Below are 27,724 nucleotides of genomic sequence, written 5' to 3'. Positions count from 1 at the left end.
CCCTCGTGACTTGGTACATATATTGACTACAACCACAAAATACAATTTCCATTTGTCACGCCATCTTTCATTAATTTATATTTTTAAGTGTGTGGCAAAGTAGAAAAACATCAAAAAGAGTCATAAATTCAGAAACAAAGCAACAGGATTAAGGAAGGAGTTCAGATTTGAGACTTCAGAATTATATAATTCAAGTTATATACAAGAGGCTAGATTGATACCATGTCCTGTGGCTTTACAGCCTATTTTCCCTCCACTAGATCACTACACCTCTATGCTCTCTTTGTTACTAAATAATCATGTCACCTTAAAGTTATTTATCAGAATCGACTACAGACAAGGCACTGAAACTATGTGATATCTGAGGTCCATCACTGTTCAGAGATTTAATGCTATGTGGTTACTACATGAAATTTCTTTCTGAAAGTTAAATATCACAAGTCAAGAGTAAAAAAAAACACACAGAAGAGGGGAAAGGAGAGTCCAGGTCAATTGTAATTCTGGCTCACTAGTGTTCAGAAAGAATTTTAATATCATTTAAAAACAATTTTCCTAACTTCTTCCTTGTCAGTTAAAATTGTGTATCTACATATAGTTCATTCATTTGCTTTTTACTTAGCAATTTACTTTTTATTTATCTACAATCCATTCATCATTTCTTCATCCATCTCTATTTTGCAAGCATTTTAAATCCTGGAATAGTGGACTTTGAAGTTGCAATTCTGTAGGATTCAGTGGATGCAAAGGATGGAACACATCAGGAGGTATCACAATGCCATGTCAACTAAGATAAGATTAAACTAGTCAAAGGTTGGTGAACCAGGTGTTGGAAGGAAAACTCAGCTGAGAAATGATCATTGGTAGTTGAGGAACCTAAGGCCCAGGCAGCTTAAGTTCCAGATAGAAAGTAAGGAGATGAAGATTTGAAAGTAGATCATCTACATACAAAATCATCCATTCTACTATGCTACCTTAAAAAATGTAGGAAGTAAGCTACCAGTTGGCAAGTTCAACAGGATTGCTCCCAGGACAATGAAAGAATTTAATTCATCATTAGAACTTGGACTTGTTATATGTAATATTAAGTCAATGATATTATGATGAAAGTAAATAATCACACCTGGACAAATATTAGATTGGAATTTGGAGACATGCAGGAAAGAATGATTCTTGTGAGCTTCATGGGGAGAAGAATAGAGACATTTGTCTTTCTACAGATGGAGCTTTCTACTACAAAGAAAATTTGAAATTTGAGCTATGTTGAATAAATAGCTCTTTCCCAAGAGTTATCAAGCCAGAGATAAGTAGATAGATAAATTGTAAGATATAGAGGAATAAAGAAATCTTGGGGCTATGCTTTTGAATTGAAAACTTACTTTATTCATGGGTAAATAGTCAGTGGTCCCATCATTCCCAGTCAGTGATGAAAGACATCTTGTAGATATTCACAGTTATTTTTTTAGGCTTTTGACAGTTGATACAAATTATCACTTAACAAGCCCACATATTCAAAGTATGTTAGCCAATAGTTGATAAATTCTAGTACAAGGTCCAAGCAATTTATTGATCTTATAACTAATACCCTCATACAAGAATTCTTAAGAAGACGTAAAGGTAAACACAGTCATCTCTCTGAGTCATAAAATCTGAGGACCCTGTTACTGACATAAATTCTTAGAAAAATAAATACTATTCCTACTTTAGTAACTGACTCTATGATTACTTCTGTTATCTTAATTCAGAATCAAGAGAGAGTAAAAATGAATACTTAACATAAGAAGGTTTATAACAGGAGCTCTTTAACTCACTGCTTATATGCAGTTAATTAACAACTGGGACTAGTATTTCTAACATTCTAGTTACATATACTATTTAAAGGATAATATCAGGTGAATTCATTTTATAATAAAGGATATAAAATGAAATTATGTGTGATAAATGTAAGTTAAGCTCTTCAAAATTCAGGTTCCATGTGTAGAATGGAAAGGAAAAATTTATTAAGCACTTTCAGTATGTGAAGTCTTTTGCTAAACGCTGTATCAATATAAATTTGAGACATTTCTTGTTATTGCAGAGTTTACTTCCTAATTGGAAGAAGATGTATATATGAGTTAAATGGTAGAATATATGAAAAGACCTGGGGTGCCTTAAACTTGTCAGGGCTATTGACAAGACTTGGTGGTCCTTCAGGGTGCCCTATAGGAAAGGGGATCTCTGGATGTGATGTGGAACAGTGAATTTTCTTATATTATTCCTCTCCTATAAAGATAAGACAGAGGAAGGGCTAGATTGTAACACTATAATTCTATGAACAAGAGACAAATATTTTAGTTTTTAATTAAGAAAAACATGTGAACCAAACCTCTGCTTGGGTGCCTGAATATCAACTTCACTAGAGGTTAGATCCCTATAGAGTGTAACAGATTTGGATGGAGCAGCTCTGGTAGCATCAATGGGGTGGGTGGGGGGGATTAGAGACCAGATCTTTGAGTAACTTGAACATGCCTTCTTTTGGAGATATCGACAATTTCCCATTTTGCATGCTCCATGATTTTATTGTCTCTCTGATATATAATTAGCACTGTACTTGATAATGGTAGAGGGCAACAAAAGTAGAGTGGTTAGCTTATGTAGACTGCAAATCAATTGTCCCAAGTTTCTGAAAGAGAGCTAGACAATCCTCAAGTTCTCATTATGTTTAATAAAAAGGTTTATACAACAACATTGAACTAGACATTATGTTTATATTTTATTTTCCCAATTATGTGTAGTAATAATTTTCAACATATATTTTCCAAAGTTATAAGATCTAAATTTGCTCCCTTCCTCCCTTCTCCTTCCCCCCCTTGGAGATAGTAAGCAATTTGAACTGGTTAATATATGTACTATCATGCAGAGCATGCTTCCATATTGGTCAATGGTGTAAGAGAATACTCATATAAAACCAAAGTACCAAAATAAAACCATAAATAAAGCAAAAGGTATGAAAACTAAAAATTTCATATCTTTCCTGGTTCATTCTTATAAAATGAGATGATCTAGTAAAAGCTTAAATAATAACGGCTTGAATATATATTTTAAATTTTGAAAAGCATTTTGTAAATATTATCTCATTTGATCGTTACCATAATGCTGGTAGGTAGAAATTATTAGTATCCCCACTTTATAGATGAGGAAATTAAAGCAAAAGTTAAATTACTTCCCCAGTCACGGAGGTAAGTTTCTAGGACTGTGTTTGAACTCAGGCTTTCCTTATTTCAGGTCCAGAGTTCCATCTATTGTGCCGACTACCTGCCTCAGCTTCCTGGGAGACCACAGGTGTTATTGAAAAACACATAGCTGGGAAATCCTTAGAACCAGGATTAAGAAGGCTTAGTACTATAACTGAGATAGACTGATGAAAAATTGTTCCTTAGAAGTTGTATCTGACTCCCAGAAGTTCCAAGGCTAAGATTACATGTTTATCAAATTACAGGCAAGACAAAATTTGTCTCACATTTTGACATACACGTTTATCAGGTTCATTTTCACAAATTACAAAACAGAGGATCAGGTTTCCTAAAGTACCTGGTGTACTCTGAAATGGACAAAAAAAAAACTAGCAAAACTTTCCAGTGTTTTAAAGATCTTTATTGGAGTGCCTCCTAAAATCAAGTACATCTACAACTTGGCTTCATTTAATTTTACTTAGAAGTAAAAGCAAAATACCACTGAACTTCTAAATATATGAGGTAGTAAAAGTTTGTCATTCTTAGTGCTTTAAATGACTGCTTTTTTTGTGCAGAAGTTTAATGATGTTGGTATCCTAATTGGAATAGCAAACTAAAATAAGTATAGAATGAAATGAACAGGAATTATTGTCCAGTTAGATTAGGGCAGAAGTCTATTATTTTAATGGAGTAATCAGATAGTTGTGAAAGCATATCAGAACCTGTTTTAATCACTAATTTGACATTGTTATTAGTGTTAATAAAATAACAGCAATGACTAAAAAAGTAACTTATAAAACAAACAAGCCTTTTGGATGGGCAAAGGTACCCTTAGATAGTTCTGTGGGAAATATGGAAACAGAGGAAGTAAAGGACATATATGGGAATAAAGCTGTATGACTGATTTCCTTACCTTGTTGGGCAATAAACCAATATATATTTTATTAAGTGCCTACTTCATGCTAGGTACTATTCTAGGTAATGGGAAAAGTGAGACAGTCCTTAATCTCAAAGAATTTATTTTCTCCTGGGAGATATAGCATGTTCACATAGAAATAAATAAAGGATATATGCAAAATGAATATAAAGTAATATAGAGGTGTGGGACTGGCTAAGAATTGGGGGGAATTTTTAATGAGATGGAACTTGAAGTGAGCCTTAAAATTTTCTGGAGTAATAGAAATAAAGTTGAAGAGAGAGCGCCCTGTAGGCATAGGGAACAGCCTTGCAAAGGTGGCAAACAATATTTTTAAAATTTTATTTAATTAATTAATTTAGACTATTTTCCATGGTTACATGATTCATGTTATTTCCCTCCCTTCCTCCCACCCCCCTCCTGTAGCCAACAAGCAATTTCATTGGGTTTTACATTTGTCATTGATCAAGAACTATTTCCATATTATTAATATTTGCACTACGGTGATCACTTAGAGTCTACATCCCCAATCATATCCCCATCAACCCATTTTGTTTTTCTTCTGTGTTTCTACTCCCACAGTTCTTTCTCTGGATGTGGTTGGCATTCTTTCTCAAAAGTCCTTCAGAATTGTCCAGGATCATTGCATTGCTGCCAGTAGAGAATTCTATTACATTCGATTGTACCACAGTGTATCCAGTCTCTGTGTACGATGTTCTCCTGGTTCTGCTCCTTTCATTCTGCATCAATTCCTGGAGGTCATTCCATTTCACATGAAATTCCTTCAATTCATTATTCCTTTTAGCACAATAATATTCCATCACTAACAGATACCATAATTTGATCATAGGGAACAGTTTGCAAAGGTGGCAAATATTTTTTTATTTGTTGTAGATATGGATTATATTTTATTTCAGTCTTTAAAATAGTAGGGGAAAAAGAAAGTTCCCAGATCCAGAATGTAGTGGATTTTGAATGGGTTGGAGAGAATGAGAAAGAGATAATGAGAGACAGAGGAAGAGAGACAGAAACAGAGATTAGTAGAGATACATCATAGGTAAGTTTATATATATATATATATATATATATATATATATATATATAAAGAAACATGGAAAAGATTTTAAGAAATTATAACAGGTGATTTTTATGCTTCATTTGAAATGCTAACCTAAGAAATGGCTTAGAATGAAAAGTGTTATGAAATAAGAGGGTAAAAAAGAACCAAGGGAACCCAGGACTAAGAGGTAGTAACAAATATAGAATAAGAAAAGAACTGGCACTGTTAGGAAACCTCGAAAATAATCTGTAAATACTGTTCTCTTGTAATCTGACTTAGCAAATGAATTTTGCCAAATTCCATTGGGACTGAAATAAAAGATTTGTATCTTTTAATGTAGAGACTAACATTTTTTTACATATTAAAAAGTACTGCTTCTTAGTTTTTCCACTCCCTGATATAAATTTCTCTTAAATGAATTTTAATTTGTTTCATCTGAGACCTTTACCTTTTCAGAAAACAAATCTATTGTTGAAGTGTGACCTCTGAAGACTTTCCCAGTTGCAATCAATTTTATTGCTCTTCGAAACCATGGGTAAAAGAAAGCATAAATCAGAGAGTTCATGGTTGAGTTATAAAAGGAAAACAATGACAAAATTTCATAAATATATGTTGGGGTGATGAACCCTAGGAAAGCATCAATTATTACTTCAATAAAGTAGGGGAACCATGAAATCACAAATACAATCACTGCAATTCCCAGTGTTTTTGCTGCTTTTCTCTCCCTCTTCGACACTCTGGCTTTTTAACTCACTGAGGATGAAGATTCCCCTTTGCTACTTGTGTTTTCAATCTTTCTAGCTTGTTCTTTAGCTACTAGAAAAATATTACAGTAAAGAATGACCATAATCAGAGTGGGGATGAAGAATAATAGAAAACTTATCATTGACCAGGTTTGATTCAAAGCTATCTGACAGCCTCCCACACAGGTGAGGGCACTTACTAATTCCTCCAGCCCAAACTCATTCACAGCAGTACAAAGAAGTGAAAAGGTATAAGCAATAGCAAGAAGCCATGAGAATGTGATGCATACTAGGGAAACGTTCAGTGTGAACTTGGTTGGATAGGTGAGAGGGTCAGTGACAGCAGTGTATCTATCAATGGAGATGAAACACAAGTGAAAAATGGAAGAATAGCAAAATGATCCTTCAAAACAAGAATGAAGTTTACAATAACTGTCTCCAAAGTACCATCAACTCTCCACTGACTTCAGCATGCTGAAGGGCATCACAGTGGCTCCCACCAAAAAGTCAGCACAAGCCAAGGAAGCAATGAGGAAATTGGCTGGAGAGTGCAGCTGCCTGAAGTGAAGGATTGAAATTATGACCAGGAGGTTTCCCAAGACAGCCAGTAGAGCCCCAGAGCCAAAAGCTACATAGAGGATAATTCGAGGTCCAGGGGAATAGGGAATCTGAATACAGGATCCATTGACATTCTCATAGCAAAGCTGCACAATTGTAGATTGGGACCCATTGCTGCTACTCATGATTCTTCTCTCTGAACTTTGCAGAATTATCATTAATTTGTTTGTTTTGGAGTGATTGAAATCTCCAATTCTCTCCTTAAAAATAAAGTTGCATTGAATTAATATCTTAAGAAATCTACCAATTACTATCTTTAATAAATTATGAACCTTTTTCACTGATACTATAAATTACAAATCTTTTCATACATATTCAGAAGTCCCTGTAACCCAGAAGCACTTTTGCAATTAATCTCAAAGAAATTCAAATGTTAGTTTCAATAAATCTACCAAAAATTCCTCTGAATATGTATAAATGCCTTAGCTGCTTATCTAAGAAAATTTTGCTTTGACTCTGATTCTTACCTCTGAAGAGCTTCTCTTTTTCAAGAAGTGTGAGATGTGATATGATCATATCTTCAGCTCGAAGATTAGCTTTTATTCCTGTGCTGTCTCCCATGCTATCAGTTAACAGAAAATGCCAAAAGCACCCTGGGAGCATTTAGGAAGTCAGCCAAAGAAATCCCATCCCCTGAAAACCTCCAAGATGGAATCCCTATAGTGTGAGGTGTGAACTGAAAGAATAAACTTTTTTTAGTCATCATCAGAAATAATATTTTGTACCATTCTTGTTTAAGTGTTTAGGAAAGAGATTATCTATTTTTGTGGTCAATGAACATTTATATACCGTTATAGGTTGATTTTTTGATTTATTTATCTTATTGTGAATTTATATCTATCTATACCCTATATGTACTTTCACATGTATTTTTTATAATAATAGCCAATATTTATGAAACACTTTACTGTTTGCTCAGTGCTTTACATGCATTATTTCTTTTAATTCTCACAACAACTAGATGCCATTTTCGTCAGTATTTTACAGATGAGGAAATGGAGGCTAAAAGGTGACTAGATTACTTTTCTGGTGTCACACAGCTTGAATGTGTGTGAGGCAGGAATCAAATCCAGTTCTTCTTGCTTCTCAAATTCAGTACTCTACCTACTGGATCATCTAGTTATCTTTTTCTGGTAGCCTTGAATAATTTTGTTTTTTAAATCTCTGTGGTAATCTTTGAGTTCATAAAATTTTCCACAAAGGGAGCTTGATTTAGGAGACAAACCACTAGAATGAGGCTGCCCTGATTCTTTTGCTCTTAGGACAGAAGACCAGACTTGTAAAATAGTAGGAGTAAGGGGAAATAACAAGGAATACTGCAGTAAGCTTCATGGGTGCAAATCCCAGCAATCCAATTCAGGCAAGTATCTTAAATACTCTGCACTTCTGTTTTATTATCTATAAATGAAAGTTTGGATTAGATGTCCTCTAAGGTCTTTCTTTTTTTTTTATTAATTTGTCAAATTTATTGTACAATATGACAAACAATCAATAGGGCTCGCCCATCAATATACAAGTATCTCTAAGGTCTTTCTAATCCTAACCCTTTTATCTTGGAAATTAGATTTTTGAAATATCCATGCTCTGGGATAGTTTTTTTCCCCCTTTCCCTAATTTTTCTCCGTATTTTTTCCCTTTTTAAAAATAATTTTCTTCCCCTAATCTGTTGGTGTGATCTTCCTTTGAAATGGTAGTGCCAGAGACCAACACACTTCATTCCAACTCATTCTCCACTCATCTGTTAAAGAGATATCCTTAAAATACATGCCCAATCTGATCATATAGCTCCCCATTTCCATAAACTCCAGTGTCTTCTTGTTACCTTCAAGATCAAATATAAAGTTCTCTGCTTGGTTCTTAAAGCACTTCATAATAAAACCCTTCCAAATATTTCCAATCTTCTTATACCTTACTCTCTTCAAATATTCTGAGATTCAGGTCAAGAATTTCAAAGGAATGATGAAAAAAAAATGTTAAGGAAGGAGGTCTAACAGTATCAGATTTCAAACTATATTATAAAGTAGTATTTATCAAAACTACTAGTACTGGCTAAGAAATAGAAAAATAGATCCGTTGACCAGATTAGACCTAACAAAGAGTTGTAAAAGATTATAGTAACTTGTGTTCACAAAGGTAAAGATCCAATTTTTTGGAATAAGAATTCACTATTTGGTAAAAATTGTTGGGAAAATTGGAAAGAAGCTCGGCAGAAACAAGATACAAACAAATATAAAGGGAGATATTATAAACAAACTAGAAGAACAGGGAACATATTACCTATCTGATTTATAAATAGGAAATAAATTTGTTAATATATTTGAGATAGAAAGCACTATGAAATGTAAAACGGATAATTTCTGAATACATTAAATTAAAAAGGTTTTGTATAAGTAAAATAAATTAGCCAGCGATAGAAGGAATGCAATAAATTGAGAAAATAATTTTATAAACAGTTTTTCAGATAAAGGTCTCATATCTAAAATATATAGAAAAGTTTGTTAAATGTAAGAATATGAGCCATTCCCCAATTAATAAATGGTCAAAAGATATGAACAGAGAGATTTTAGATTAGGAAATAAAAGTTATATATAATTACATGAAAAAATGCTCTAAATCATTACTGACTAGAGAAATGCAATTCAAAAGAAATCTGACATATTATCTTACATTTATCAGATTAACTGAGATGATAAAAGGGCAAAATGACAAATGCTGGAGGGGATGTGGAAAAAGGGGAAAACTAATACATTGTTGGTGGAACTGTAAACTGATCCAATCATTTTGGAGAGCAATCTGTAATTATGCTCAAAGAGTTATAAAACTGTGAATACCTTTTGAACCACTAATACTGGTATTAGGTTTATTTCCTAAGGTAATAAAGGAAAAAGGAAAAGAAATGTGTTCTAAAGGATTTATAGCAGCTCTTTTTTTGTGTTAAAGAACTGGAAAATGATATAATAGCCATCATTTATAGAATTACAGAACAAGTTAGGTTATATGACTGTAATGAAATATTATGTGCCATAAGCGATGACACTCAAGATGATCATACACACACACACACACACACACCCCTGAAAAGATCTGAAGCAATACAAAGTGAAGTGAGCAGAACCAGGAGAATGTTGTACTTAGAAACAATGCTAATGTACAATGACCAATTCCAAATGACTTAACTATTATCAACAGCACAAGGATGCAGAACAACATCAAGGAGCTCATGATGAAAAAATATATCCACTTCCATAGAAGGAACATATGGAGTCCAAATATAGATTGAAACATGTCATTCTTCACTTTATTTCCTTTACTAATTTTTCTCTTCTGTAGGCAATATGTCTTGTTTCAAAACATGAAAAACAAGGAAATATATGATAATATTTATACAGCCTATGTCATGGGAGGAAAGGGGGGAAATGAAATATGAATTTTTAGATAGTTAACATGAAAATTTGTTTCTCTTGCATGAGCATATCATAATTTATTACAGTTATAACAAATCACATATATTATTGTTGTTATGTATTTTATTATATTAGATATAAAATGGTAAATAAAAAAGAACTAATTTAGAGAGAGAGAGAGAGAAAAGGAATCAGAACAAAGACTTGGAAGAGAGGTACAGCCACTATTAATGGGCATGATATGGATAATGAGCCAGCCAAGAAACAATTGGATAGGCAGGATGAGAATCAAGAGAACAATTTTACCAAAAAACTAGAAAATAGAGCTTATGGCAATGGTGTCAAAGGCTGAAAAAAAGGTCAAGAAAGATGAGAAATAAGGAAAGCCCTTTAGATTTAATCAGACTCTTTATTTCTTCTAAATTGATTAAAGACTTTGAATTTAGAGAATACCTTTGATTGACTAAGATTTCTTAATTTAAGGCAGCTACCTGGAAATTATGGTTTGCTTTCATTGGAGTTGGGTTGAAAGCTCCCCTGATATGTATGTACTTTTTGACCCCTCCATTGTAATTTAGACTCTTTGAAGTCATAGCCTATTTTATAGTTTTCTTTTTTCTTTGTATAACTGTGCTTAGTACAGTGCCTAGTTCATAGTAGGTTCTTAAATGTTTGTAATTTGTTTATATTTTGATATCCTAATAGAAAAAGTATAAAAGAGGCTGAACACATGTTCAAAGCACCTGGGACCATGTCTCCTCTAACAGAGAAGATAGAGAGCTTACATTCAGGAGAATCATGATGACAGAATGAAAGTATGTTGGAGAAACTATAGAGATATAACTGACTCTGATCTGTCGATTGTGGTTAGAGAGAATCTTCTTAGAATAATACCTGGTCCATTGTAAATAACACATAAAAGTTAATTGTTGTTATCTGCATGGCCAGAACTATGGTGTCTTTGAAAAGGCTTAGTCAGCTTTTGGTTTCCTCTCCTTAATCATTCTCTTCAGCTGCCATCTTGGGGGTTCATGGTGAATCCTTTGCTCTAAATATCTAGAGACAATGCTCTAAAGAGAAAAGACTTGGGACTTTTTTTCCCCCTTCTGAACCTTGTGGTCCCATATAAAGGCCTTGTTCTTTGATGTTTGAATTTGTTTTTTTTTTCAATTTTAAGTAAAAGAATTTTAAGTAAAAGAATTGGTTCCCTCAATCTTGTGAGTGCCCTCTGTCTCTGTCTCTGTCTCTCTACTTCATGTTGGAGGGTATAAAATTTTGAGCATTATAAGGAATTGATTCTGTAGAAATTTAAAAGGAGATCTCAAATGGTTTGAGAAAATTAAAATATCAATAACTATTGCTGACCCATATTGAACCACTTCTCACAAATCTTCATGGAAAGGAGCTTTGTACATTGAAGACATTCTTTTACTAATTTTAAATTTTAGTTTAATTATCACATAATATGGAAAAAGCCTTTGGCAAAATAGAGCACTAATTTTGTTAAAAATCATAATGATAATAACAAACATTTATTTAGAGTTTACCATGAGCTAGGCACTGGGCTAAGAACTTTATAAATTATTATCTCATTTGATCCTCACAACAACCCTGGGAGGAAGGTGTTAGTACTATCTCTATTTTTTCCAGATTATGTTAATATAATTTTTAATATTCATTTTCTGACATTTTGAAATCCAGGTTCTCTCTCTCCTCATTCCTCATCTTTCCCCAAGAAAGAAGGTAATATTATGTAAGATGTACAAATATTATCATATAATATATATTTCCTTCTTTGTCATGTTGTGAATCAACATACATATTGCTTATACTAGAGAAAAATGCATGGAGGAAATAAAGAGTGCTTTGCATTCAAACTATATCTGTTCCTTTTATGATAATGGATATTCTTTGTTGTGAGTCCCCTGGAGCTGTCTTACATCCTTGTCTTGTGAAAAGAATTAGGTCATTTACAGTTGTAGTCATATATTATCATTGTTGCTGTGTACAACATTCTCCTTGCTCTACTCACTTCATTTCGTATCACTTCATATGTCTTTTCAGGATTTTTTGTGATTGAAGGTATTCTTAATGAAGACATGACAAGGAAAGAGTAAGGTTTTTGCAAATGATATTTTCTAGCAGATCACATCTTTAAAGACAACACTAAAATATTATGAGATTCTGAGAAGCCATTGTCTTTATCTGTACTCCCAATACCCTTTCAGTCTTCCTATTTGATTAGGCACTTCTAGATTGGATGGAGGATCTTACTTTGGTTTCTTTTCTTTTTTTTTACTTTTATCATTGTTCTTTGCAGGAACCTTTTTTGAAATTTGTCAGGGTTTCTATTGAAGAGTTGGGCCTTTCTCCTTTCATCTTTCCATCTTAATCGACAAGTTTTCAGTTGAACTTTGAAAACCAGCTTTTTTTTGTTGTTTTTTATAGCCATTACAACATGGACTTAACCTACCTTTCAACTGTTATTCTATATTGTGCCTTTTGCCACACTCTGTGATCTAACCAAACTGGCCTTCTTGTACTTTCTCAGACTTAAAAATCCATTTCCCATTTCTGTACTCCTACATTGACCAAACCTCATGGTATGCTGGAGGTTTCTTTTCTTGCCTCCATCCCATATTTCCTTGAATATAAACTACAAACTTTATTTCTAGTTATAGTCTTTTCTTATCTCAACTTCCCTTCTTCCCTAGAGCCTTAGACTCACATATATCTTCAGTAACAGATATATTAGATATGTAATATCTTTCCACATTAATACATATAATATTATATATATTCTGCTATATATATATATATACATATATATATATATATATATATAATGTGAATATCTGTGTGAATGTGTGTGTACCTGTTGATTCCTCAGATAAAATGTAAGCTACAGGGATTGCTGTTCATATATCTGATGCCGACTGCTGTCTCTGACATATTATAGTAGATACTTAATAAGTGCTTGCTTATTAATTGATTTATGATTACATAATTTCCTCGTGATCCCAGTTCATGTAATGATTTCAGTGTGTATTATTACCAATAATCACTTTTATTTTCCATTATTTCATGATTAGACATGAAATTTAGGATTTTTGAATGAAAATCATGCTAAACTTATCTTTGGAGAGTACTTTACTTGAAGAACAGGATATCTATCAATAAAAAAAACATTTATTAGACATCTACTGTGTCAGGGTTTGTGTGCACAGAATATACAGAAAATATTGAAGAACAATTTCTCAAAAAATATAGTAGGGCACCATATCAGCAGGAAAGTACTCTCCTATACAACTTACTTATTTCTCTGAAGTCACTTTTCTGCTTTTATCATTTGCCAATAAATACATAGGAATGATTTTACTTTTTTTCTAATTCAATAAGCAAACAGTGGATTCTACATAAGTTTTATGGTAGATAATATTTTCTGTATATTCTGTGCACACAAACCCTGACACAGTAGATGTCTAATAAAAGTTTATTTATTGATAAATATTGAATATATTTTAGTTGATGAGTTGAGAACTAAATATATCCACCTATTTCAATATTTGACAACACAGAACACTATTTTCTTTGATCCAGAGCACAGACCTCAATCGTTCCTATAACCAGTAATGTAACACTCTAATAATGTTACTACTCAGGAACTTATAAACTAGACTGCTTTTGGCTCCATGTGGCTTGGCTAGGAATCTTTCTTACAAACTCTACTTTGGGGTTGTCTTGGATAATTGTATTGCTGAGAATAGCTAAACCATTCATAGTTGTTTGTCTTACATTATTGTTGTTACTGTGTACAATGTTTTCCTTGATCTGCTCACTTTACTTTGAAATACTTCATATAAGTAGTTCCAGTTGATAAGCTCAACCCTCTTCCCCCATACTTCCACATATTTGAACTATCCCTATTAACCAAGCAAAATGGTTAAGCAACAACATAATCAATACATCGACTATGTCATTAAATATATGCAACATTCCTTGCTAAAAAGAGGTGAGTATATTTCATTATCCACTTCAGGACCTATTATTGGCTTTTCAATTATTGAGTTCAATTTCATTTTCATTATATTTTTATTTATACAGTGCTGGGCATTACAAAATTATTCTTCTAGGCCTATTATCATATAAGATCACATCTCCAGAGGTTCTATTTTATTTATCCATCAAGACACAAACTTCTCTGTTTGGAATCAGGGTCAAGCATACCTTTCTAGAATTTTTATTCCCTTCAAGAATACTACGATCTAGCCATTCTGGTCTTTGTGCTGGTTTTCACAGATAACATTCAATTTGCCATCTCTGTGCCTTTTAAACAGACTCCCCCGATGCTTAGAGTAGAATTTATCCTCACTCCTACCATTTAGAATCCCAACTTTTTTCAAAATTTATCTTATGCACTACCTTTTACATGAAACATTTTCTAATCCCCCCAATTTTAGTGCCTCCTACATCCTAAAGTTACCCCATGTTTATTTTGCATGTATTTTCTTTATATTTAGAAGATCACAGATTTATGAGAGACTTTAGAAGTCATCTCATTCAACCTTCTCATTTTACAGGTGAGAAAACAGATCAAAAGACATGATATGTATTTCCCAGTGTTAGAAGGGTTAGAAATAGCTTTTGAACTCAGGTTTGTGAACTCCTAAGTTTGCTATTCTTTTCACTACACCACATATCCTCAATATGTTGTCAACCTTAAACCAAACAAGCATACAACTCTGAGGCAAAGATGTTTATTATCCCTGAAAGAATTCAAATACACAAATATGGGGGCAAGTTGGTATTGGACAGACCCAAGGTCCCCCCTCAAGATACCGATACAAAGGAGGTACAGGCTTATATAGTGTTTCAAGACAAAGATCAGGGGTGATCTTTTAGAATTAGCTAATGCAGGAAATTTCAACCCATCACAAGAAATGTACTATCACTCTTTTGCAATGGCTAGTATGCAACTTTGATAAGTAGTAGAAGAAAGTGTGGGCACTGTTCAGGGCACGTTGACCATTTTGGGCTGGAGCATTTCAAAGTTACTTAAGGTATACATCTCCACTCAATAATCTTGATGTTCCAAAGTAATTATAAACATCAAAAAAGCCATTAGGAACATGTTAAACCGTAACAGTATATATGTGTAGGAAAGGTAGCAATATGGTACAGTGGAAGAATAGGGTCTTTGCCATCAAGGGTTGTTGATGTTGTTTAGTCATCTTAAGTCATGTCTGACTTTTTGTGATCCTTTTTGAGGTCTATTTGGAAACGATAGTGGAGTTGTTTACCTTCGCAGAGAAACTGAAGCAAACAAGTAGCCAAGGGTTATACAAATAGTAAGTATCTGAGGCCAGATTTTTAAATTTCCTGACTCCAAGTCTGGTAGTCAATCCACTCTGCCACCCAGCTGCCCCTAACTTGGCAACAAAGGATCTTGTTCAATTCCTTCTTCTGCCTATATAATTTGTGTGATCTTAGTCAAGTAGCTTAATTTCTCTGAAATTCAATTTCATTATTCTTAAATTTTTTAAATGAGAGGAGGTAGATTACATGACCACTGAAAATCTTTGTGGTGTGGAGGAGGGTAATAAATCTATGACCCTATGTAGTTTTCCTTGATAAAACTTTAATATATTTGAGGGCATGATCCATTTCATTTTTTGCTTCCAGTCCCCAGGACCTAGCATTGTAGATGGAGACTTTTGCTAAGCCTAGATCCCATTTCCTTTTTATCCATGTCAGTAAATAAGATCCTGGAGCTCAATGACCTCTGAAGTAAGTTGGCATTCTGGGAGTCAATATCCTATGCTTAATTAAACTTTTACATTTTATACAACAAAAGTCTGAATCAAGAAAGAAGGAAGTTTGGGTAGTAGATAGCTCAATTACCTTGTAAGTATTTATAAATAATTTCAACAATATTTAGAAATTGTCTTCCTACCTGCTGCCTTATTATTTAACTTTTTAGTCTTTTTTGTTTTGTTTTGTTTTGCTTTCAGCCATGTCTCACTTTTTGTGACTTTATTTGGAATTTTCTTGGTAAAAATATTAGAGGAGCTTTCCAAGTCCTTTCTCCAACTCATTTGACAGTTGAGGAAACTGAAGCAAACAGGGTTAAGCGATTTGCCCAAGATTGTGCAAACTAGTATCTGAAGCTAGATTTGAACTTGAGAAGATGAGTCTGACCTTGAGCCTACCATTCTATCCACTGGACCATCTAGTGCCTTTATTGAGCATTGGATTGCCACATTATTTTCATAAGCTTCTTGTATCAGGGGATATGAGAGAAAGTGTGCCATATTTTGAAATAGAAATACAGTGGGATTCACTGGACACCAATAAGAAGGATAGTATCTCCAAAGAGGAATCAGAAATGTCCAACTTATTGAAATAAAATTTTTAATGTATCTTAGAGGTCATCTTATACTATTAAAATATTTAATATAAAAAATCTGAGACCCATGTAGATTAAATTTAAGTCATATAAGGCATAAGTTTGGACTTCTGAACAACTAGACTTAAATATGACCTTTAGGGAAGACAATAATGGAGTGAATTTTGTGAATATAAGTGTTATGGCAGGTCAGAGACATTTTTTTCAGAATATGGAACCATATATTACCAGGGAATGTTTGAATTTGAATAGCTAGTTGCCAACCAGAGCTATGTAAGCCATAAAAGGCTTAGAAAAATCTTGATTCCATATATTATTTCTGGCCCCGAAAAATCAAGATGAAGGAAGGATCAGAGAGCATCACAATGATTTTATGTCCTAGAAATAAACATTTTTTTCCATGAAGAATAGGTTGAATCAAATCCTGTACCTCCAGTAAAGATGCAGGGGATTTCTCATACCAATATTATCAGCAAGAGAACAAGATGAACAGATTATAATATAATCAACTTGGAGACTTTAGAAACATCAATTTGGGAGTGAGGCCTTTGTAATCTGTGCCTACTCTCCAAACATTGGAACTATTAGATGGCTAAATGGCAGAGTATACAGGATGCTGGATATAAAGTCCAGAAGACCTGAATTTAAATGCTCTCTTAGACATGCTCTGGACAAATGATTTAACTGTGTCAATCCTCAGTTTTCTCATTTTTAAAAGGATGGACTTAAGTTTGATGGTCTCTAAGGTCCCCTCCAGGTCTAAAATGATGATCCTTTATGCTCCGTTTTGATTTGTTATATTTCATTTCTCCTATTCATATTTTAGAGAGAGAACTTTGTAATAAGCATATTGAGATATCTGGCAAACAAAAATATAGATTGTCTCAGGATTCTGAAGAGGAGCTGGAAACTATAGAGTATAATATTCATCACAGATGGGCCCTTTGTCCACTATAATAGCACTGAAATATATGTTATTTGACCCTTAAAGATGGTAGATGATCAAGTGCTATTTCTCTGGTAGTATCAGGCTGTAGACCAGTCTGGTGGGCCTTTTCCTTTTCCAATGATACAACACAATCTGACTGCTATCTTTTCTAAACAAAAAGGGTTTATTTGGGTGTTTTCACACAGGGAAAGGAAAGGAGGGTCAAGGGAGATTTCCCTAATGTGTAATTCTCTAGATCTCCTCCCCAAGCTATGGATCTGCCTTCTGTTCTTCCAGCTGTTTACCTCTACACTAACTGTCTCTGAACCCCCAAATATCCTATCTAGCTTTCTTGACTATTGGCCCCCAAAATAGTATTGGTAGACAAAAGATAATTCAGGTTGCTTTGATAAGGTGAAGGAGAATGGCAAAGTCACCCCAAGGGTTCAGACAAGAGGTTGCAGGTGTCACTTGATGACAACAGATCTTTCTGGCTCAGATTGGCTCTTCACAGTAAATAAGATAATAAATAAGAAACAAGAACTCTGGAACACGGTCATTAAGAACAGCTATAACTCTGGTAGATAAATCTCTTTTCAGAGACTGAATAGAAGATGGAAGAACTCTTGGGTGCTGGACAAATGGCTTCCAATCAAAAGTCCATTATTCATCCTGGCAGGAAGTGAAGTCTCCAAGTTCCCCTAGAGACAGGAACCAAAGACCCCCTCCAGCAATCTGCTCCTCATTTTATATCTTCCTGACATTCCTTGGAACTTAATCACTAGTGTTCCGTGCATGAGCCATCCTGGATTGAAACCCAAACCTCTGTCTTTTGTGAATCTTTTTTCTTGCTTTTTCTCATTCCTTTAGTACTGAACTAGATTCTCTCTTTTTAAGGCAAAAGCCAGTTAGAAACATGCTGTGAAAAGTCTAAGGTGTAAAATCTTTCCATACCCACTACAGATTCCATCTGGGGTATGCAACCAGCCAGCATTCCTTCTACATAATCAATAGAGTAAAATGAGTACTGAAATCATCTTCAGACCACTTAAGTAAATTAAAATGTTCAAGTACTGAGCAACAAAGGTTGAGAAACTTTCAAATATACCCCAAGAATGGATAAGCCCTTCTCTAAAAATCTGTGCTCTAAGACAGTCCAGGGCCTATATTCTGGAATATCTGGTTCCCATTAGGAGAATGCAAGACTAATATCAGCAATGTATTCAATTATAAAGAAGACACATTTCATATGACAATTTAATATTCAGTTTACAAATCACAGCACAAAGAGAATCATTATCTAACTGCTGTGCATTGAAATATAAAAAATTAAAACATTTTAACATATATATATAACTATAATTTAGTTCTTAAAGATTTAAAATAAACACATCTACAATCTTTTAAAAAATATCCTGTACTTTTTATTTAAAGAGAAAAGAATATATATCCATGGGCTGATGACTATGTAGCAAGTAGTAAGAAAAAAGTATAGTATACATTGTTGAAGCATAGTATGTATGATGGATAATAACGTATATATTTATATGTATACATATATATATTCATATACATACGTATATTTATTTATATATATATAGAATTGCAATTGCAACCTAAAATCAATTGCATTCAATGTTAATTTTATACTTATTTTTAGATGAATAAAGGAACCTCATATTAATTGACTGAGCAAAATAATGTTTTTCTAACATAGTCAATAACAGTAACAATTATGTTATATAATGATAAAATTATAATAATAGTTACAAAAATTAGAATCTGCTATAACTTGTGATTTGTAATATTATTATTATTACTGATATATATTTATTGTTGATAATGAGACAGCTACTTAGTATAGTGAATACAAATGCTGGACTTTTTATCTGAGATCAAATCCAACCTCAGATCCTTGTGTTTCTGGGCAAATCACTTTACTCATCTCTGCCTCAGCTTCCCGAATGTAAAATGGGAATAATGATAGCACCTACCTCTCAGGGTTGTTGTGAAAAACAAATAAGAAAATATTTGTAAAGCACTTAACACAATGCCTAATAGATAGTAAATTGTATATAAATGCTTGTGATTATTAGTATTATTACTGAATTAATGGTGTAAGAAGAAATTATAAAAGGCAATTACATTCCAAAAAAAAAACCACCTGTATGTGACTGAGAAAACTGCAAGCAGTATTCTCAGTAAGAAAGACAAAGACTTTTGGGGTAGAAAATCATTGTCATTGTATAATTTATTTTCTGGGGGAAATCCCTTCACTGTTTTTTTTAAAGGAAAAGATATAGAAAGAAAAAACCCTCAAATTTTATCATTTGGAAAACAGCTGAAAAGGTTTAGGATCTACTGATTCAAATAAATACAATTAATAGCAACACAGAGAATTATTCAGATTCATTAACAGTGAAACTTTTTTTAAAAAATTTAAAAGGAACAAAATATATCAGAGATGTTTTTGGAAGGATTCATAATAGGCAAAATAGGTGCCTTATCTCCTACAAATTAAAGACCAGGAGAGGGAGGGGATTAAATAAGATTATACAATATTCTTTAGGGAAGAAAAAAGTCCTTTTGTGCCTTCCTACTACACAGTTAAGGAATAATGAACTAAAACAAATATCAAATGAAAAAAGACAGGAATTGAGGTCATCTCTGAACACAGCTTTTAAACACTATTCACATGTAAATTGGCATGGTAAATGAATTTTATTAAACATGAAGTCTGAAATTCAGATTAGGATCGAATGTAGAGAACACACTTTAAACTCACAATAATAATTCACCTGTTTCACTTTTAACTTTGTTACATATTTTAGCATCTTCAGTCTAAAGCCTTAATTTGTTCAGAAAACAAATCTATTGTTGAAGAGTGACCTGTGAAGACTTTCCCAGTGACAATCAGTTTAATTGCTCTTCGAAACCAAGGGTAAAAGAAAGCATAAATCAGAGGGTTCATGGCTGAATTATAATAGCAAAGCCAAACTATAATTTCATATATATATGTTGGGGTGATGAACCCTAGGAATGCATCAATTATAGTTTCAATAAAGTAAGGGAACCATGCAATCAGAAATGCAGCCACTGCGATACCCAGTGTTTTTGCTGCTTTTCTCTCTCTCTTGGACACCCTGGCTTGGTAACTCTCTGAGGAAGACTCAGTTTTGCTGCTCATACTTTCAATCTTTCTAGCCTGGTGTTTAGCTACCAGAAAAATCTTACAGTAAAGAATGACCATAACCAGGGTAGGAATCAAGAACAACAGGAAGTCGATCAATACCCAGGTTTGATTCACAGCTATCTGACAGCCTCCCACACAGGTGAGGGCACTTACTAATTCCTCCAGCCCATCATCATTGACACCTGTGTAGAAAACTGAAAAACTAAATGTCAGGGCCAGGAGCCAGGAGAACATAATGCACATCCCTGAAACTGACAGAGTGAACTTGGTTGGGTAGACCAGAGGGTCAGTGACAGCAATATATCTATCAATGGAGATGAAACACAAGTGAAAAATGGAAGAATAACAAAATGACCCATCAAAACTGGAGTGAAATTTACAGAAACTCTCCCCAAAATACCAGCAACTCTCCACTGACCTCACCATACTGAAGGGCATCACAGTGGCTCCCATCAAGAAGTCAGCACAAGCCAAGGAAGCAATGAGAAAATTGGCTGGAGAGTGCAGCTGCTTGAAGTGAAGAATTGAAATCATTACCAGAAGGTTTCCCGAAACAGCCAAGAGAGCCCCAAATCCAAAGGTCAAGTAGAGGATGACTTGAAATCCTGGGGAATAGGAGGTTTTGATACAGGACCCATTTGTGTTTTCATAGCAGAACTGCACAGCTGCAGGCTGGGATCCATTGTTGTTGCTCATTGTTCCACTTTCTGAGCTTGGGAGTATCTCTGTATTTCTTTGGAATCACAGAGAAGTTATCTCTGAAAATGTAAATATTACTGGTTGCAGGAAAAAGATAAATTAAATGTATGTCTGTCCAAAGACTCCATGCATTATGATCCATTTCCCTAGGTAATATTTGTAGAACACATAGCACATTAATGACCTTGCACATAATGGGCACTAAATAAATGTCTAATTCCCTCCTTCCTGGATATCAACAAAGAATTCCCACCCTCTATTTTATTAATCATATGTCCATTCAACTCAGAACTGCTTCCCTTAATCTAAGCCACTAAATAAATGAATAGATTTGAATGTCTACTAAGCATTGGCATCATTACAGTGAATACTTATCAGCATGGTTAAATTCCCCCTTTAATTCCCTAGTTCTTACCTCTGACAAGCTCCTCAGCAAAGTTCAGTGAAATGCTAACGGATTCTTCAGTTCAAGGGTCACCTTTTATTACTTTGCTCTGTTTGCCAATTCCAAGGTAATGCCCATAGTACCCTGACGTTCCCGGAGCTCAGCCAAAGAAATGCCATTCATAGAAAACCCATAAGATAGAATCCCTTTGGTGTTAGGTGTGAACTAGGAGAGGAAACTTTTCCCAATAACCATTAATAAGAAGTTTATTCTGCTACACTACTGTGTATAAGAACATAAATTATTCATTTTGTTTTGTAAGATTTTGATATTTGTGTGTCTGCCATTATGTTTTGTGGATTTCACTTTTTGATGGACATATTTCTGGTGAATATCCAGGCTTCTCACATGTATGTATATAAACACACATATTTCTGTTGGTATAAATCCATATATGAGTTTCAAGTATATATTCAAATGTTGACACCCATATACCTATAGACATTTCTATATATTTGCAGGTATAGCCCTCAAAGAGAGAGAAATAGAGCGAGATAGAAAGATACACACTATATCTATATATACACAAGTGTATATTTGAACAGTTTCTCCTGATCCTTAAACCATAAGTATATAATTCATTTGGTATTGGCTGTCCATGTAGAGCATAACTGCTCAATAAATTATGAGACATTTTTTCTATTTCTGGCCGGTTCCCCAGACCACAAATATATGAGTTGTTATTACTTCATCCATTCTTTAAGTCTGTTTACTTTGGATCTGCATGAATATACTTGGATCCACTGATAGAAACTTTGAGAACCCTTGGCCATTTCCATATTACATTAAGGCATCAGAGAATGACTTTATTGGAAGCTCAGTATCTATATTCTATATGTGTGTTCATATTTCCTCAATGTGAGGAACTTCCACTGTGGAAATTTCTTTCTACAAAATGGATCAGCAACTACTGTGCAATTTATAATGTTAAAGAATTGCTGAAGGAGCTCTAAGGGAGGGTATTCAGAGGCTAAAAGACTAGTCAAGGCTCAGGGCTTCATAATCACAAAGCAAGTCTTCTTTCTACTTCTCAATGCTGGTGTCCCAAAATTACTAATGCAGTTTAAAACTTTAATAACTTAAAACTACACTAGGACTTTTATGATACCCTGTATACATACATTACATATTCATGTGCATTACATATTATACATAGATATATGTGCACAACTTAAATACATTCATATATAAAATGTATGTAAACAGTGCAAGTACACTAATACACTCACATCTATGCTTATTAGACATGTTCATTATATAGGAAAGAGAAGGACAAGATGTTAGAATTAAGTAAATACCTTGGAATCTAAAACACCAGTTGACCACTTGGGTGAGTTTCTGTGTAGCATAAAGAACCCCACTATCTGTCTATAAGATATCAAGCAAAGCCAGCCTAAAACTTCATACTGGCAACTCCCCTCCAAACTATATTCTCTCCTATTATAGCTACTCAATAACCGCAATTGGTTAGACTCTAGGTGACAGGACTGGGGTGAACTGTGCCTATTTATGATTTCATTCCTTTGGGCAAATGGTGGTATGGAAATTCCCTTCACTAATAAGAGCTAACAACTTGTGGGTATTTGTAGTCCTTGAGAGTTGGCTATAGGCAATGAGAGGTTATGTGACTTGCCCTTGACCACAAGTGAATTTAATGTCAGAGAAAGGAAAAGATCCCAAGACTCTATTTCAGAATTCTGACTTCAAAATCAAGCCATCATCCATGATGTCATGCTGCACCTTTTTTGCATTAATTCTAAATAAGTAGTTAGTCCTCTATGCATACAGTAACTTAATAGACATAAAATACACACTATGAATTACAAGTTAGTAAGCCCCTGTTTAAAATGAGCAGAATTTTTTTTTAACCTTGACTTTCTGTCTTAATAACACTCTAAGACCAAAGGGCCAGGCCTAGGCAAATAGGATAAAGTGATTTGCCTAGGGTCACATAGCTCAGAAGTCTCTGTCACTATGAAGGAAGATTTGTACCCAGGACCTCTTTTCTGCAGGGCTGGCACTCTATCCACTGAACCACAGAGCTGTCCCATGAGAAATTTCCAAGGAGGGCAAACCTTTGTCAGATTCAATAAAGGGGAAATTAGCTTTCCTGAGGGCAGTGTAATTATGCATGCATCTTGAATGGCCTATCCCAAACTCACTTCCAAGTGAGTAGTACTTGAAAGCATCTAGCATTAGATAATTTCCCTTTGTTCTTCTAATACCTTTTGGGGGACCAGTGAGGAAAACTGAACTTTTCCAATCAACATATTTTTTATTTTACATACAAAAACAGAAGCAATGGCACTGAATGGGCTTATCCAGCATGTTGAGGATACTCTGGACATATCATGAGATCTCTTCAGTTCCATATTACCATTGGCAATTAATTGTCAATTGTCAATGTGGTTGACAGTTACCACAATAGGGAAAAGAGACACCAACATTGTTCAGTGTATAGGGAGCCAGGCCTATAGATGGAAAATCTTGGATTAAAATCTGGCCTCAGGCACTTTCTAGCTGTGCAACCCCAGGTAAATCACTTAAACCCCCTTGTTTAACCCTTACCACTCTTGCCTTAAACCAATATCTTGTATGGATTCTAGGACAGAAGGTATTTATTAAAAAAGAAAAGAAAGAAAATAAAAGGGGAAAAAGCCACCTCTCCTACCAACTCCTAACACTTTGGGATGGACTCTCAATGGGTTTCAAGACTGATGATTGTTTGTTTATTGAGAACCAAAAGACATCAAGATGATGAGATATCTTTTTATTTGCTCATAATTTGCATTTATGTGAGGCAGAGTTGTACAAAGTCATAAATCTGCATCAGTTATACACAAAATTATGTCTCAATTTGCACCATGGATTCATCACTTCTTTGTCAGAAGATAGGTAGCATACTTCATCATTAGTCCTTTGGAATTATGTTTGATGACTGTGTTGTTCACAATTCCCAAGTTGTTTTAAATTGTTTTTCTATACAATGTTGTTGTCATTGAATTAATTGTTCGTCAGGGTTTGTTTACTCTGCATCAGTTCATATGAGTCTTCCAGGGTTTCTCTGAAACACTCGCCATCATTTCTTATAGATCATTTGTATTTCCCCTCATTTATATAGCATTACATCTTTAGCCATTCTCCTAGTTGATAGGCAACTCATCAGTTTCAAGTTCCTGGATATCAGAAAAAGAGCTACTATAAAATTTTCATACATATGTGTTCTTTTCCTCTGTCTCTGATCTCTTTAGGGGTAGAATCATAGAAGTATCATTGGTAAGTCAAACGGTATACAGAATTCCATAACTTTGGGACCATTTTTCCAAATTGCTTCCCACAAGGACTACGCCAATCATAGATTCATCAAAAGTCTATGACCTTTATAGTTCTAAGAGTTTTTGGAAAGAAATTCAAGTATTCAACAATGATCTAGTCTTGGAGGAGACTAAAATCTAAATAGAATTCATGACACACAAATTATATCATGATATATACCAGTCTTCTCCAGAAAATGGTCAATCTTATTCCATGTGGGAAGAAAAGTCACAAAGAAAGGTAACAAGTTAATTCTTCCTTCTTGCATTATCCTTTAACTTTTCCTGTGTATCTATTCTATCCCCAGGACTTTCAACAGTAAGGAAGATACCATTTATTGTATTTTTTTTGTCATGCAGAATGTTGAATGATATTATACAGATAGTGCATGCTGTGAATTTTAGATGTACTCCACTCTGCTTAGTTTTTTTTTTTTTTTTGGCTTTCCAGGTACCAAGTACCTATTCTTTTTTTTTTAATTTTATAGTATTTTATTTGATCATTTCCATGCATTTTTCATTAAAGACAAAGATCATTTTCTTTTCCTCCCTCCCACCCCCTGTGGCCGACGCGTGATTCCACTGGTATCATATGTGTTCTTGACTTGAACCCATTGCCATGTTGTTAGTATTTGCATCAGAGTGTTCGCTCAGAGTCTTTCCTCTGTCATGTCCCCTCAGCCATTGTAGTCAGGCAGTTGCTTTTCCTCAGTGTTTCTACTCCCTCAGTTTGTCCTCTGCTTATGGATAGTGTTTTTTTCTCCTTGATCCCTGCAGATTGTGCAGGGACATTACACCGCCACTAATGGAGAAGTCCATTACGTTCGATTATACCACAGTGTGTTTGTCTCTGTGTACAATGTTCTCCTGGTTCTGCTCCTCTCGCTCTGCATCACTCTGCATCACTGGAGGTCGTTCCAGTCTCCATGGAACTCCTCCACTTTATTATTCCTTTTTGCACAATAATATTCCATCACCAACATATACCACAATTTGTTCAGCCATTCTCCAATTGATGGGCATCCCCTCGTTTTCCAATTTTTGGCCACCACAAAGAGCGCAGCTATGAATATTTTTGTACAAGTCTTTTTGTCCCTTATATCTTTGGGGTACAGACCCAGCAGTGCTATGGCTGGATCAAAGGGTAGACATTCTTTTATCGCCCTTTGTGCATAGTTCCAAATTGCCCTCCAGAATGGTTGGATCAGTTCACAACTCCACCAGCAATGAATTAATGTCCCTACTTTGCCACATCCCCTCCAGCATTCATTACTTTCCATAACTGTCATGTTAGCCAATCTGCTAGGTGTGAGGTGATACCTCAGAGTTGTTTTGATTTGCATCTCTCTGATTATAAGAGATGTGGAGCACTTCTTCATGTGCTTATTAATAGTTTTGATTTCTTTATCTGAGAACTGCCTATCCATGTCCCTTGCCCATTTATCAATTGGGGAATGGCTTGATTTTTTGTACAATTGATTTAGCTCTTTATAAATTTGAGTAATTAAACCTTTGTCAGAGGTTTTTATGAAGATTTTTTACCAATTTGTTGTTTTCCTTCGGATTTTAGTTACATTGGTTTTGTTTGTACAAAAGCCTTTTAATTTGATGTAGTAGAAATTATTTATTTTACATTTTGTGATTCTTTCTATGTCTTGCTTGGTTTTAAAGTCTTTCCCTTCCCAAAGGTCTGACATGTATACTATTCTGTGTTTACCCAATTTACTTATGGTTTCCTTCTTTATGTTTAAGTCTTTCACCCATTTTGAATTTATCTTGGTGTAGGGTGTCAGGTGTTGATCAATTCCTAATCTCTCCCACACTGTCTTCCAATTTTCCCAGCAGTTCTTATCAAATAGTGGATTTTTGTCCCAAGACCTGGGATCTTTGGGTTTATCATATACTATCTGGCTGAGGTCACTTGCCCCCAGTCTATTCCACTGATCCTCCTTTCTGTCTCTTAGCCAGTACCAAATTGTTTTGATGACTGCTGCTTTGTAATATAGTTTGAGGTCTGGGACTGCTAGGCCCCCCTCATTAGTGTTTTTTTCATTATTTCCCTGGATATCCTTGATCTTTTGTTATTCCAAATGAACTTTGTTATGGTTTTTTTCCAAATCAGTAAAGAAATTTTTTGGGAGTTCCATGGGTATGGCCCTAAATAGATAAATAAGTTTGGGCAGGATGGTCATTTTTATTATATTGGCTCGTCCTACCCATGAGCAGTTAATGTTTTTCCAATTGCTCAAGTCTAGTTTTAGTTGTGTGGCGAGTGTTTTGTAGTTGTGTTCATATAGTTCCTGTGTTTGTCTCGGGAGATAGATTCCTAGGTATTTTATTTTGTCTAAGGTGATTTTGAATGGGATTTCTCTTTCTAGTTTTTGCTGCTGAGCTGTGTTGGAGATATATAGAAAAGCTGATGACTTATGTGGGTTTATTTTGTATCCTGCAACTTTGCTAAAGTTGTTGATTATTTCAATTAGCTTTTTGGTTGAATCTCTAGGATTCTTTAAGTAGACCATCATGTCATCTGCAAAGAGCGATAATTTGGTCTCCTCCTTGCCTATTTTGATGCCTTCAATTTCTTTTTCTTCTCTCATTGCTACTGCTAGTGTTTCTAATACAATGTCAAATAATAGAGGTGATAATGGGCATCCTTGTTTCACTCCTGATCTTATTGGGAATGCATCTAGTTTATCCCCATTGCAAATGATATTAGCTGATGGTTTTAGATATATACTGTTTATTATTTTTAGGAATGACCCTTCTATTCCTATGCTTTCTAGTGT

At 34.4% G+C, this 27,724-nt stretch overlaps 1 protein-coding gene and 1 pseudogene across 1 annotated transcript; both read right to left on the bottom strand.

The window, feature by feature from the left end:
* Positions 1 to 5,606: 5,606 nt before the first annotated feature.
* On the bottom strand, positions 5,607 to 6,671 carry LOC100617269 (trace amine-associated receptor 7a-like; annotated as a pseudogene).
* Positions 6,672 to 20,120: 13,449 nt separating this feature from the next.
* Positions 20,121 to 21,173, bottom strand: LOC100031204 (trace amine-associated receptor 6-like). The gene has a single exon (XM_001380485.3). It carries the CDS (start codon positions 21,171 to 21,173, stop codon positions 20,121 to 20,123), a length of 1,053 nt encoding a protein of 350 aa, XP_001380522.2.
* Between the last annotated feature and the right edge of the window lie 6,551 nt (positions 21,174 to 27,724).

This window comes from Monodelphis domestica, chromosome 2, assembly GCF_027887165.1.
Source record: "Monodelphis domestica isolate mMonDom1 chromosome 2, mMonDom1.pri, whole genome shotgun sequence".
Classification (NCBI taxonomy): Eukaryota; Metazoa; Chordata; class Mammalia; order Didelphimorphia; family Didelphidae; genus Monodelphis; species Monodelphis domestica.
Note: the sequence above shows the minus strand (reverse complement) of the source record. Positions and strands in the feature narration are given on the sequence as shown.